Source organism: Notamacropus eugenii, chromosome 2, assembly GCF_028372415.1.
Source record: "Notamacropus eugenii isolate mMacEug1 chromosome 2, mMacEug1.pri_v2, whole genome shotgun sequence".
Lineage (NCBI taxonomy): Eukaryota > Metazoa > Chordata > Mammalia > Diprotodontia > Macropodidae > Notamacropus > Notamacropus eugenii.
In genome coordinates this window covers 145,727,085-145,740,800 of record NC_092873.1, presented here as the reverse complement: position 1 = coordinate 145,740,800, position 13,716 = coordinate 145,727,085, and the positions used below count along the sequence as shown (strand labels likewise).

The following is a 13,716-nucleotide window of genomic DNA, read 5'->3' as shown; positions in this document are numbered from 1 at the left end:
TCACAAGCAAAAGCCTGCCAGAGTTACAAGACAGACACCAGTACTGCAAACTTCTGAGCTGCTGTGCTGGGGAATAATCTTTCAACTTCCAGTGCCCAGTCAAAGAAATGAGAAAAGAAGGAGTGGACAGATAATCAGGTCAGTAAACCCAGTGTGCTGTGCGAGCCTGAGAGAAAGTTACAGCACCCAGCTGGGGACACATGTAACCAGTCAAGTCAGTTGAGGAAAAGACCTAGGCCGGTGAATCATGAATTGATGAGTGAGGGAGGAGGCATAAAAATGAGTAGAAGTACCTAATATACAAAGAGACTGTTTCAAAATCTGTTTTGAAACTCAAAATTAATTTTTCTCATACAAATGATACTATATATGTCTGTAGTGAGAAGGGCTTAGCAATGTGCAAAAACTGACCTTTTGGGGAATGTTTTCTATTTATGTGCACCATTTGTTTTCAAATGAGCAATGCGTGGTGGTGCTAGTGGTATGAGTAAAAACTAAGACAAAGGAACAACAAAACCAAATGCTCTACTATTCTTTTAGGTGCTGACAAGAAAGGCGTACACAAATTAAATATGCCATTAATATTTTCTTCAAATTCCAAGAAATAAATTTTAAACTCCTTTTCTAGAGAATACAATCTGAAAACCAGCTACAAGCCTTTCCTATAAACCATTACAAAGAGCTCTTACTAGGAATGGTTGAAAAACTTAACAAGATTATACATATTAAGACACTCATGTGAAACATAAAATTGCACGTTACTTTGCCTATATTACAAGCAGCCTAATGCCTGCCACTACTTCCCCTGACTAGGTAAGACACAACTGGATATTTACAGAATCCATTTTGAGTGCTGTTATTCAGTGGTGACACATGGATTGTTCCTGTCAAAGTCAAATTTTTAAAAGGCTAGCAATTTGAATAAGAAACAAACTGCATGCTATACTATGTTTTTAGCTAAATAAAACAAATCAAGAAGTCGTAATAGGGTAATGATTCTCATAATGTGGAAAAGCAGTGAAGTTACTCAAATCAATGACAATTAGATAAGAGACTTTATGTCATCAAAATCTGAGACTTTAAATCAATTTCATCACCCAAATATTTTAAATATTCAAGTATAAAAAAAAAAGACCCTTGCTTTTTATCCCAAGAGTGTGCCCAGGAAGAGACAAAGAAGTGTGAGGGGGCTCAAGAACATTAATTCATCTGCCAAACGGATTATCCATGCCTCTTCACAACACAAAAAAGGTCCTTTTTGCTTTAAAGATAAACATCTTTTCAGGTCCCCCACAAATAAGCTTATTTCATACTATTCTCTCTCACATACTTTATATTCCAGCCATATCATAATCTTAACTGTTTCCTGAACTCAACATTCTAGCCTAGCTTCTATTTCTATCTCTTTGCATAGGCTGTCTTTTTCTTTGTCACCAGTGTCTCAGTTAAGGTTAAATCATCAGCTTCCTTAAAGGATTAAGCAGGTGCCTTCTTGGATGGGCACACCTCCCCTCAACTTGTTAGTGCTTGCTTTTCTTAAATTATCTTATATATGCTTATCCGTGCCCATTCTAGAACACCAGCTCTTTGAGGAAAGGATTTGTTTCTTCTGCCTTTGTACTACTAGCACAGTGTTTAGTACCACGTAAAAGCCTAACAAATGTCTACGGAACTGAAATGAATACAGGCTTAAGAGTTTGGATCATAATTTCTGAGCAAGACAAGTCTGAAGGAATGATATTATTACTCCTTCACTACCCCAATTTTATTCGGTTTTACTCCTTGCCTATATATGTTTTGCCTATATAGTGCCTTGCCTACATAGTGTTTTCTCTCCAAAATATATTCTCTTTCTCTTCTTCGTACCTTTTCTGATAAATATTCCCTTCCCTATTTTTCCTGTTGTAAAGTTAAAAAGTTATAATTTATATAATGCTTCAAATTCCTAAGAAACAACCTACTTTTAAACTTTTTAATCAACCTTAAAATGTTTGCTAAATCTGACACATTTGACTTTAAATTAAAAGCTATACTACACTATATAAATAGTTAAAGAGGTTTTTGGTGTTATTCCGGGGAATCTTCTACCTTTTCCATCTATGTTACTCTGCTGTAAGAATAGATAGAATAGTTACCCTGAAGAACTGGAAAGCACTTACATACTATTCAAAATCTTTAAAAACAAAACAAAAAAACAAAAAAACAAAACAAGACTACAACACAAATTAACCAGAACACTAAGCATTTGGCTTCAATGTAGGTTTTATCCTACTGCACTACTGAAAAACTTTAAATAAAAATATTCTTAAAAAGAAATTGAATCACACCATTATTTTTCTTCAGTGAAGAAATAGCAGTACCACTGTAACTCAACAGTTTCTGATTTTATATTTGAAATGAAAACAAATCCAAAAATTTCCACATGTAATTCATTTAAAAAATGTGAAAGCTCGAAGGAGCCAGGCTAGTCATCTTATGGCACAAACCATGAAAGGGAATAGGGTGGATGAGAAAGAACCATCAGGGAAATTTTAAAAATATTTTATAACAATAATAATATAATAAAATAATGGCTACATATAACTTTTATTAAAGTTTTAATGTCAGCTATTTATTGTAAGTCATGATACATCAAAGGCTCAAGGAATTACTGAAAAGTAACAGCAATATTTTGATTTTTTAAATACAGATAAACTTTTCTTGTTTTTGCACAAATAATTTTTTCTGGCTTTGATTCTAATACAAAAATGATTTGATTTACATTTAAAAACACACCTTAATTCCTAATCCTCTTCATAAAAATATCAAAATTATTCCAAAACTTAGTCTTTTAAAAATATTTAAAATACATACCTGTATGGTGTGAAGGTCGAAATTCATTCTGCATGCCATTCTCATCTTTAGTCCTATTATCAAGTTTCTGACAAGCAGATTCTACTTTAGTTTCACATTCAATATGATTTATTTTTTTTAGAACACTTTTCCCACAAGGGCTTCTCTGACAGTATAAGTCACCTTCTTCACTTACAGTGCTTGAGTCAATTAAAGCCATGCTATGTTTTCTGTTTGGTATTTTCTTTATTACAGGCTTGGCAGGAGAGTTTTGTAAGCTATCCATTTCATTTGAGGAAGAGGAAGAAGTACAACTATCCTCTGCAGCTGAGCCTTTTTGGTTGACAATGTTTTCATGGTACTGAGGATTTGCTTCATATTTGGGTTTCTCCAAGCCAGGAAAACAAACAACAGCTAAAAACCAATGTGCACTGCAAAGAAATGAACAAGAACGCCAAAAACAATAACAAACACAACTACTGTTTATTAGTGACATCTATTAAAGTTAACAATGAATTCAAAAAATACTTTTTCTGTTCTCAATAAATTAGAAAAGTGTAATACTTAAAAAAGAAATGATTCACATATTCATTGCTATTATCACCAATTTACTAACAGGACAAGTCCTCTTAAAAAGGACATTATTTGCCTAAGTATTTTAAGAATTAACATTCATTTTAGTATAATACCACAAATATAAGTTATAGGAACTATGGCTATTTGTTTACTTAAAATACATCACAATGTTGGGTAATATTTCTCTGTGAGCACAGAAGTGTTAATGCCTGTCCACCCATAAGTCTCTTGGGACCAATGGTAATTAACTTGAACTGTTAATGTTCACCTATGAAGAGCCAGGACATTTTCAAACCCGATCTAATTAAGCTGTCTGGTTATTTATTACTCATTTGTCTGATCCACAGATGACCCTAACTTATTAAAAATCTGTTTCCTTTCATTTCCATCTTTCTATGAATTATCCCATGACTTGCTTTAAAATAATTCATTTCTTAATCATAATACTAAGGACCAAGATATGTCAAATCCACCATACTAATCTGACTTGGGGCCTTCACTCTTGGTAGGCCCTTCATTCCTGTCTTCTTTCTTTGCTGGGGCAATTTTAACTCTCAGTGTCTGATCGACCTTAAAGGCCTTTTAGTAAAACATAAATCATGGGATATAGGAATTAATTTTCAGAAGACAATAAAATTTCAGGAAAACCAGTTTTAATATTTCTCTATTCATTTACTCTGATGTATAAATATGTATCCTTAAGAGTTAGGACTATGTATGTATCAATTTGCGAGAACACAGCAGTTTTATGTATTTTCTAATTTCACAAGGGAGTCCCAGGGGAATCAGTCTCAACAAGACCTTCCCTTCACCAGGAAAGGTCTCAGGTTCTGGTACTACCACTAACTGTGAAGAAAAGAGAATTTATCAATTCTAACTCCTGACTATCATTCTTATGGGTTCAGGGGTAGTTTGCCCAGAGCCACACAGTCTGTTTCAGATTTCCACTCTCCTTAATAACCCACTTATTAGACAAAAATAATAATAACCATAATAATAACAGAAGATATCATTTATACAGCGCTTCAAGTTTCACCAAATGCGCTATACATTATTTCAATTCATTCTCACAATAACTCTGTGAGGAAAGTGCTATTATCACCCTCACCTGATCCATAAGGAAACTGAAGCTGATAAGGCTTACACACCAGTAAGTGATGAAGGAAGAATTTGAGAAATTTGAGACCTTTTCCTCCTTAACAATAACTTCTCTAATTTTGTGCTTGAACCTTTCCCCCTGCTACTCCCCTGGCAACTTGCCTCACACTATCTCTTCTCTGTAATTTTCAATACGTTCTTTTTAACTGATTCCTTCTACATGTTGCTTATAAATATATGTCCATTAAAAAAAAGTTGTCTGTACTTGTTGCTTCTACTCTTTTGCCCATCTTCCTCTCAATTTACTTTTCAACCCCGATCTTGGCAACTGAATTCTATCACAACTGAAGTTGCTTTGCCTGGCATGTTTTCTGTTAAGCAGATGTTTTTCTCTGGGTTTTCTTCCTACTATTTACTGACCAATCTTCCTAGTCTCCTTTTGAAAGTTCATTATCAGGTTCTTTCTTCTTTCTACATTCTTTTGGTGCTCTTGTAACTTCTCCTTGATTAAATCATCATTTGATTCCTAAGTTTAATTATACAGCCCTCATCACTCTACTGAGCTCTAGAGTTCCTGCTAAACATACTCACTGGGACATCCTACAAGCACCTTTGTCAATATGTCCAAAACTGAACTTATTATTCCCTCTCCCTCTAAAAAATTCCTTTCTTCAAGTTCCTATTTCTGGTGAAGGTATCACTGTTCTAGCAACCAAGGTCTGCAACCTTAAAGTTATCCTTGAACGTTCACACTCACTTACCATCTCATCCCTCAATTACTTGCAACCTTGCTGAATCTACCTCTCCAAATTTTCTTTCATCTGTCCCATTCTCTCCACCTCATTACATTTCAAATATATTATTACAACACCCTCCGAAATGGGCTCCCTTATATCAGGACCCTCCCTTATCCAATCTTTAATACACACACAGCTGCTAAAATGATAATTCTCAAAGCAGAAGCCTGATTATATAACTCCTCAAATCAAGATATTCAGCAGTTCCCTTATGATCTGGAAAATCACACTAACGAAATTACAGATGAAAGAGAATATTGACAGCAAAAAAAAAAAAAAAAATCCCTTTTTTGGAAACTAGGTGTCCAATTACTGAAAAGCACTTGAACAACCATGCTATAGTAATGTACGTGAAAATTTTATGATCCAGCAATATCATGTAAGATTCACTAGAAAATTTTCAGTAGCTTACAAAATATGAATATATACATCTTCTTATGTTTTGTAAATATTATCAATTAACAGTTTATTTGGTTTTATCCTGAAAACAAGTATTCTAAAAAACACTACCACAAATGTTGTAGATACAAAGGAAATTTTTACTCACGCTTCATTAAGGGGAACAAAAATAAAATCCTTTTCAAAAATATCTACATGCCGAGTCCATGTTTTAACACGCCCATGTCGTTTCTGTTGTATCCTACAAGACGAAATAAAAGAAATGACCCCACTGTTTGATAACCATATTCATTTTCAACTAATGCTCCACATTTAGGAGTCAGAAAAAAGAAGAAAGGCTGAGGTCAAGTCAAATCTTCAAACCTATACTTTAGGGATATCATGATTACAAATATGCCTTACATCTCTTTGTTACTAGCAATCAGCAAAAAATAAGTCATATCACCATTGGCACACTATCAGCATACTGTCTCTAACATGAATGAAACGTTCCCACTCATCTTCCTCCGACAAAAAAACCCCCAAACAAAAACACAGGCATAATATATAGACTGCATTTAGATTTGATAAAATCAGACTCCAGGAAAACACACCCCTTTTACTTCACAATCTAACAGAAGTGAATAATCTTTATGATGTTGCCAGAAACAGTTTTCCAATGAGAATAGCATGTTGTGACATTTATTAACATTTCAAGAATTAAAAAAATTTTTTTAGCCCAACTTACGACAGGTTTGTTGTTTCATGAAGATTTCTTCTCTCTCTTTGATTAAGGCGTTTATAGAAAAAAGAGCTGAAGATATGAATTCGGTCAGCATCCTCTTTATTCAATTTTTCAAGTACCAAATACCTAGGTTCAGAAAAAGGTAATTCCATTATGTTTTATTGTGTCAACTTATTATTTTAACAAAAACTAGATCTAAATTGCAGGGAACAAATAGGAATTTAATTCAAAATATGTATTCATTTCCTAGAATGGAAACAAATCACTGATATTTTACTTGATTATTTAGTGATGATCCGCACATGTAACATCCTCTGAGATAAACTCAAATTTGGGGAAATGAAACTATGACTTGAAGGTTTTAAGTATTTTTATGGGTTTTTATCTAAACTATCACAAAATTTCTATCAATTTCACAATTTTTCTACCACAAAATTACTATCATTAGATCTAAAGCTTTTTCCCCTATCATCAGAATTTAATTCCATACTCATACTCACTGCTTATTTACCCAGCACTTTCTACACTCAGTGGGACTACAAGGTTTATACATGAGATGAAACAAAAAAGAAGCAGGAATTACAACATATTACATCTATTCTTCCCTCAGAGCACTGCAGCAAGAATAAACATGATGAAACAGGAAGATGATAAATGTTGGAGAAAATGTGGGAGATTTGAAACACTAATTCATTGTTGGTGGAGCTGTGAGCTGATCCAGCCATTCTGGAGAGCAATTTGGAACTACGCCCAAAGGGCTACAAAAATGTGCATACCCTTTGACCCAGCAATATCGCTTCTGGGACTCTATCCCAAAGAGATCATAGAAATGGGGAAGGGTTCCACATGTACAAAAATATTCATAGCAATTCTCTTTGTGGTGGCCAAAAACTGGAAATCAGGGGGATGCCCATTAATTGGGGAATGGCTGAATAAATTATGTATAGGAATGTAATGGAGTACTATTGTGCTATAAGAAATGATGAACAGGAAGACTTCAGAGAGGCCTGGAAAGACTTATATGAACTGATGCTGAGTGAAGGGAGCAGAACCAGGAGAACTTTGTGCACAGCAACAACCTCAGTGTGAGAGGAATTTTTCTGGTAAATGTAGTACTTCATTGAAATGCATGGACTAAAAAAATTTCCATTGGACTCTTGAAGCAATCCACATCCAGAGAAAGAACTATGGAATTGGATCACAGATAGAAACAGGCCATTTTCTTTTGTATTATGTTTTGTTTTATGGTTTCTCCCATTCATTTTATTTCTTCTATGCAATATGCATTTAATAGGAATGTATGTGTAGAATCTATATAAGATTGTACACCATCTCAGGGAGGAAGTACGGATGGAGAGGGGAATAAGGGGGAGGGAGTGGAAAAAAAATCTAAGATGTATGGAAGTGATTGTTGAACGCTGAAAACAAACAAAAAAAATTAAACAATTAAAAAAAAAAGAATAAAGAAAGAGCCTGAGCCATATTCTTGACAGCAATACTGGCATATAAAACTTCTAAGTTTCAGTTTCCCGTGTAACAGAAACAGCAAAAGCACTATTCCTTCCTTAGCAGAATGTTGTGAAAAAATAAATGTCTGTCTGTGAACATGTTCTGAACTCTCTGGGGTTATTTTCTTCATCTGTAAAATAAGAATTTGGACTAGATAATGGAACCCTTGCAGTTCTAAAATTCTATGCTCTTTGGGAGGAAATACCTAAATTCTTTTACCAAAAATTTTTTTTTAAATTCACAAAACAAATGTACTGAATTTTATAAAGAACAAATATTTACTGAATACTCATTCAACTGCTTTGACATCACTGAAATCTGATGCTTATAATTTCTAGCATAACATCTGAAGTTTACATAAATTGGTATCTGCTTAAAAAAAAAACATAAGATACTTCTAATTATAGAAAAATCAATGTTTCAGTTCTTATGAGGAAATCTATTAAGTACACTTGTTAAATTTGCAATAATATAATTCTGCAATAAAATAACTCAATCACTTTGAATGCCCCTAAGTAACATAAGCACTGAAGCCTAGAGTATTATTAATGCTACAATTGGTGTTGGGTAAAGCAGATCACATGTATCTGAGGAAAAGAAAAGCCCAAAAGAAAGAAAAGCACTTGCAGAGTATAAAAAAGTGTTTCCCACCAATAAGAACATGGTTTTTCCCCTTTTCTCTAAATGTTACTGTATGACTTTAGAAGCAGAAGCTGTTCTGCAAATTTGAAAAATAAATGCTAAATAAAGAAATTAAACTTAAAAGACTCAAGAAGCATTAGAGATGGAAGGGCTCTTGGAGAACAGCTAGTCTGAGGGAGGGAGGGAGAGAGTAGAGCCCCATTACAAATTACATTTGTGCAAGTTTCCATTTGCAATTAAAACCTGTTTTAGCCATAAGCACCTCTGCTGTCGATTCCTAGAGAGCTCTGTGGGTCCTCTTCTTATTATCCAAAGCAATTTAATTTCATCTCTAATCTTTCTTGAACATCTTTTCTACATTCTATCTATGTAAACAGATGCCAGAAATGAATGTTTCCAAGAGAATGGATAGAGTTTTACGAAGATGAGAAAAATAGCTCTGATTAAGAGGTTTGCTTTGTAGACAACTTGTTAGAACTGATTTATTTTGTAGTTAGAAAACAAATGAAGAAAATATTCTTTTCAATCTGTCTGACATATTCCTTTCTAATACACTCTAGTAAAAAGTTTAATGTATGTAGAAAATTAATGACAAAATTGTAACAGGAATTTTTAACAATTAGTGGTTACATGTTATTAAAAACATAATAAAAATAAAACAGAAAAATTAACTTACTTTAAGTAAAAATCTATAATAACATCATTTAAAAATTCCCCTTCATTTAGACAGTGTAGATCCTCATTAGTAACACAGATGCCCCCCTTAGCTGGGGGTGGTGGATATACTATCAATCTGAAACAAAAGAAAAACAAATACGTATACATAAGCACACACACGCACATTTAAGACAAAATAACGTCATTTAAAAGTACAAAAATTTTCTCACTTTTCTATAGGACCAATGAAGACAGTATGTGGTTCTCCAATTTCCTCATCGTCATCAAAAAACTGGAACTGTGGTGGTATGTTTCTTAATTGTATTTTGGGTTCAAATGAAACCTTGTAGAGAAAATTAAAATATTAGTTCCCAAAGTCAAGAAGACACCACTTTTTCACTTTCATTAACAAGAATACAAGCACATGAGGAAGAATTATCCATATTTTGTTTTTAAAGTCAAATGATGGAAGCTGCAAATGAATCAAGAAAGTACTTCCTTGTGTTAGACTTTCAAAAGTAACAAATGAAATGTGTGGCTTAATTTTTATTTTTGATCAGTTTCAATTTAACCAACATTCACGAAGCAATCATTGCATGAAAAGGCATTGTGTTTGTGACTAGACTTACAGGGATGAAAAATAAAACTGTCCTTGTTTTCAGGGAGCTGACAGTTTACTGATGAGAGGAAAGGGGAAACAGATCATTTACACTAAGAAGTGTGACACTGGGATATAAAATCAGGAAAAATCAGAGATCCAGAAAAAGCATTACCAGACACCTTGTGAACTTTCTGTTGTGGAGGGGAATAAAAATGATTTTCTACTATAGTTTACTACTGTGAAGATACCACATTACTCTACGCCAGGGAGGCCGTAGCAGATATTTTAGGTTCTCATGTATTCTTCTTCTACCAGAATCAGGATTGCTGTGAGATCAAGTAAGATAATAACTGTGAAGTGCTTAGCACAGTGCCTGAGTACTGTATAAATGTTCACTATTATGACAGCCAGGTAACGTATGGAACAAATGTTAGTTAAATTTAGCTTTTCTAACTATTGAAACATTTAGATATTTAGTGTTATATTTATAGTTATATACTTAACATATTTTTATGATTATTTAGCTTTTTTGGTTATTAGTAACTACAAATATAGGCCCAAAGCCACAGCAATGAGTACTAAGCTTCCAGAAGCAGATAAACATACTGCCAATAAAAATACAACATTAGTTATCATCTCAAATATCCCATCCTGCAGATAATAAACAAAGGGACCAATACTCTCTGCAAAGTGAAGCATGAGGAAAGGGAAAATGAGAGGAAGGGAGCAATGAAAGAAAGCAGGGAGTGAAAAAATAAAGAGAAGAGATGTACATATAGGAATAGTAGGCTGCGAACAAGTAAAAGCCTCTGGTGTGACTACTGCCACACCTTAACTGCACAAGAACAATCTGATACCTAGACTATTTAACACAACAAAAAGCTTTGTGATAAATTCAATTATATTTATGATTTTTAAATTTTAAGTATTCCTTGGAGGACATCACAATTATAAAGGTATTTTTAAAAATTTACATTTTTAATTTTGCTTTCTTTTTGCAGAGAACTTGCTTTGGAAACTTCTTCATAGGTTTTTGTAAAAGCAACAAGTCTTCCATTGGCCTCTTCAAAGGAGATTTTCACAAAAAAATCAGGAATATTATTTCTGATACCAATTTCAGTAATGATATTTTCAAATACTATATTTGCCTGTGTATCAAGGCCAGTTTCAAATATTAAAATAATATACTGTTCTTCAGGACCTAAAAAGAAAGAAATATACATGTAAGCATACATAAAAAAGGGCCACAATTCATTCTGAAACAAACACACTATATTAGCTGTAGGGTCCTCTGTCAGGGACATGCACCTTCCCAGAATAATATCTAAGATTGTGCCCAGAACAAAGTATTGGATACTGTTCACTAACTGCAGTAGCATACAGTTGTTAGCTCGAAAGGGTGGAGCAGGTCTGTGTCTTTTGAGTCTATTTCTGGAGCAATTATGAAAACTGGACCAACCTATAAACATCTATCAATTGGTCACAAGTTCATATCAAGTACATTCACTAATATAAATATGTGCAACATATCCAATACTTTAAAATAAACTAGTTTAATAGGATGTATACAAGTTGGTTTGAAAATGTTCCAAGTAACTATGCCAAAAGAGCTATAAAACTCTCCATACCCTCTGAACTAACCATGCTACTTCTAGGTCTATACTCCAAGGAGTAGAAAAAAGAAAAGAAAAAGGAAAGAACCTGTATGGACAAAAATATAGCAGCTCTTTTGCAATGACAAAGAATTGGAAACTGAGGGGATGCCCATCAATTTAGGAATGGTAGAGAAAAAGTTATGGTATATGAATGTGATGGTTGTAGGAAATGACGAAAGGGATGGTTTCTGGAAGACTTACATGAAATGATACCGTGAAGTGAGCAAAACCAGAACAATCTATACAGTAACAGCAAAACTGTCATGATAATCAACTGTGAATGACTTAGTAACTGAGCAATACAATGATCTACCACAACTCCAAAGGACTAATATTAGAACTGATGGACTCAGAATAGACTTGAAGCATTTCTTAAACTGTGGAGGTCTTGAAAAATTTGGCAACCATAAAAGGTTTCTGAACACATGACCAAAAAGTAATTAAAAATCAAATGTATAATGAATTCTAGGTGTTTCTGGCAGCGCTTGCCTATGTTACAGTGCACAAATTCACTGCAGTCTTGGTTCTGAACACCAAGCATGTGCCCTTTGCACTGCACATGCCCCCAGGCTACACAATATCAACCAACTTTGCTGAAAAGTGAAAAGGAATTAATCACCTCATTTCAAGATAAACTGAAATTAGCAGTGGAATTTAACAAATATCAACAAAACAAATACTGAGCAACTATTATGACACCATAAGTGTCATAATAAAAAAGCACTAAACTAATAAGTGTAAGTAAATGATTTGATATTGAATCCCTCCCTCTATACATGCACAGATTTACTTGGCCCCACCCCAATTCTCAACTTGCCAATTTAACTTACTTTCTCCTTCACAATCATACCAAGTATTATCTCTCTCTCGATTCATCTTCAGTTGCATTCTCAGGCTATGGCAAGCAGCTGGTATCGTTTGTAGAAATACTACAGGCAACTTTCTGACACTGCACCATTCACATTTAGTAAGTTCAGAGGTTTTCAAATCAATCTCTTGTATATCACCACTTTCAAACTCTGGAGGAAAAAATCAGTAAAATATTCAACTCTTTATTAAATTTTCTTGAAGGGCATTCTTACTACTGTTAAGAAAGTAAAATAAAACTAAAAATAGAAGAAACTGATTCATTATTTTTAAACCGTTTTTAGTAATAATAAATTCCAAATCTTTACAACTATACCGTTTTTAGTAATAATAAATTCCAAATCTTTACAACTATAAATGTGTGCAAAAAGCATAGCTGATGTAATAAATTGTTTTTCAAATAGACACTGGAATGTTGTTGACATTACATTGAAATACATTAAGACACTTATAGACATATGCAAAATGTTAGATTTTAGAAAACATAGTAGCACACCGCAATTACAGATAGTCCAAATTTCTCAAAGTAACACAATGATGAACTGTGAAGTGAAAAAAAAAATGCCAAATTAAAATTAGGGCTTGTATTTAAGGAATACGGGCCGTAGCTTCAAACCAGACAGAAGGGTGAGACAAGTTCTTTTATTAAAGTACACTTTTAAAAAGGAAAAGTGTGCTGCTAATGGGACTTCTAAAGTAGCAGAAATAGCTAACAATTAAAGAGTATATTAAAGTATCAAATTAATTTGAGGCTCACAATCTACAAGAGTTAATTCCAAGTATTTTCACCTAGCAGAGGTAGAGAAACAAACTTAGAGAAGTTTAATGACTTGAGGCAGCTTGGTTTGGTGGAGATGACATTGGATTTGGATCCAGAAAAATGTGGGTTTCAATCATGCCTCAGACACTTACTCACTAGGTGACCCTGGACGAGTTAAATAACCTTTCTGGGTGGGCCTCAGTATTCTCATCTGTAAAATGGGAGGATTAGACTCAATGTTCTCTAAATTCCCTTCTAGTTTTAAATCTGTGAGACTTACCAAATGAGATAACAGGTAAGTAAGAAACTGTGATACTTTAAAATACACTATAAATGCTATTATGATGACCCCAGTCAAAATAATATATCCAATACGTTGTAACGGGCCAGACCTTGAACCCAGGTATTCTAGCTTTGTCTTTAGCTTATACCATTAGCTCAATCTTAGTTATTCCGTGTGTTTTAAGTTAAGATGATGCTTTACTAGACTGTACCTTATTTATTTTTGTATTCTTTACCTACCCAAAGAAGATCAAAGAAAAAGGAATTATATTTGAAGAGGACTTAAGCATTTAATAAAGATAATGAAATGACTAATT

The 13,716-nt window shown here is 33.7% G+C and overlaps 1 protein-coding gene across 9 annotated transcripts in view; it reads right to left on the bottom strand.

Annotated features, from left to right (window-relative positions):
* SENP6 (SUMO specific peptidase 6) overlaps positions 1 to 13,716 on the bottom strand; it is a 124,466-nt gene that overhangs the window by 13,569 nt on the left and 97,181 nt on the right. For all 9 annotated transcript variants that reach the window (XM_072642636.1, XM_072642637.1, XM_072642639.1 and 6 more), the window contains 7 exons: positions 12,321 to 12,509; positions 10,810 to 11,036; positions 9,465 to 9,577; positions 9,254 to 9,370; positions 6,430 to 6,552; positions 5,851 to 5,943; positions 2,854 to 3,263 (listed from right to left, as the gene is read on the bottom strand). In XM_072642636.1, the coding sequence (XP_072498737.1) occupies positions 2,854 to 3,263; positions 5,851 to 5,943; positions 6,430 to 6,552; positions 9,254 to 9,370; positions 9,465 to 9,577; positions 10,810 to 11,036; positions 12,321 to 12,509 (1,272 nt within the window). The remainder of the gene's footprint in view (positions 1 to 2,853; positions 3,264 to 5,850; positions 5,944 to 6,429; positions 6,553 to 9,253; positions 9,371 to 9,464; positions 9,578 to 10,809; positions 11,037 to 12,320; positions 12,510 to 13,716) is intronic.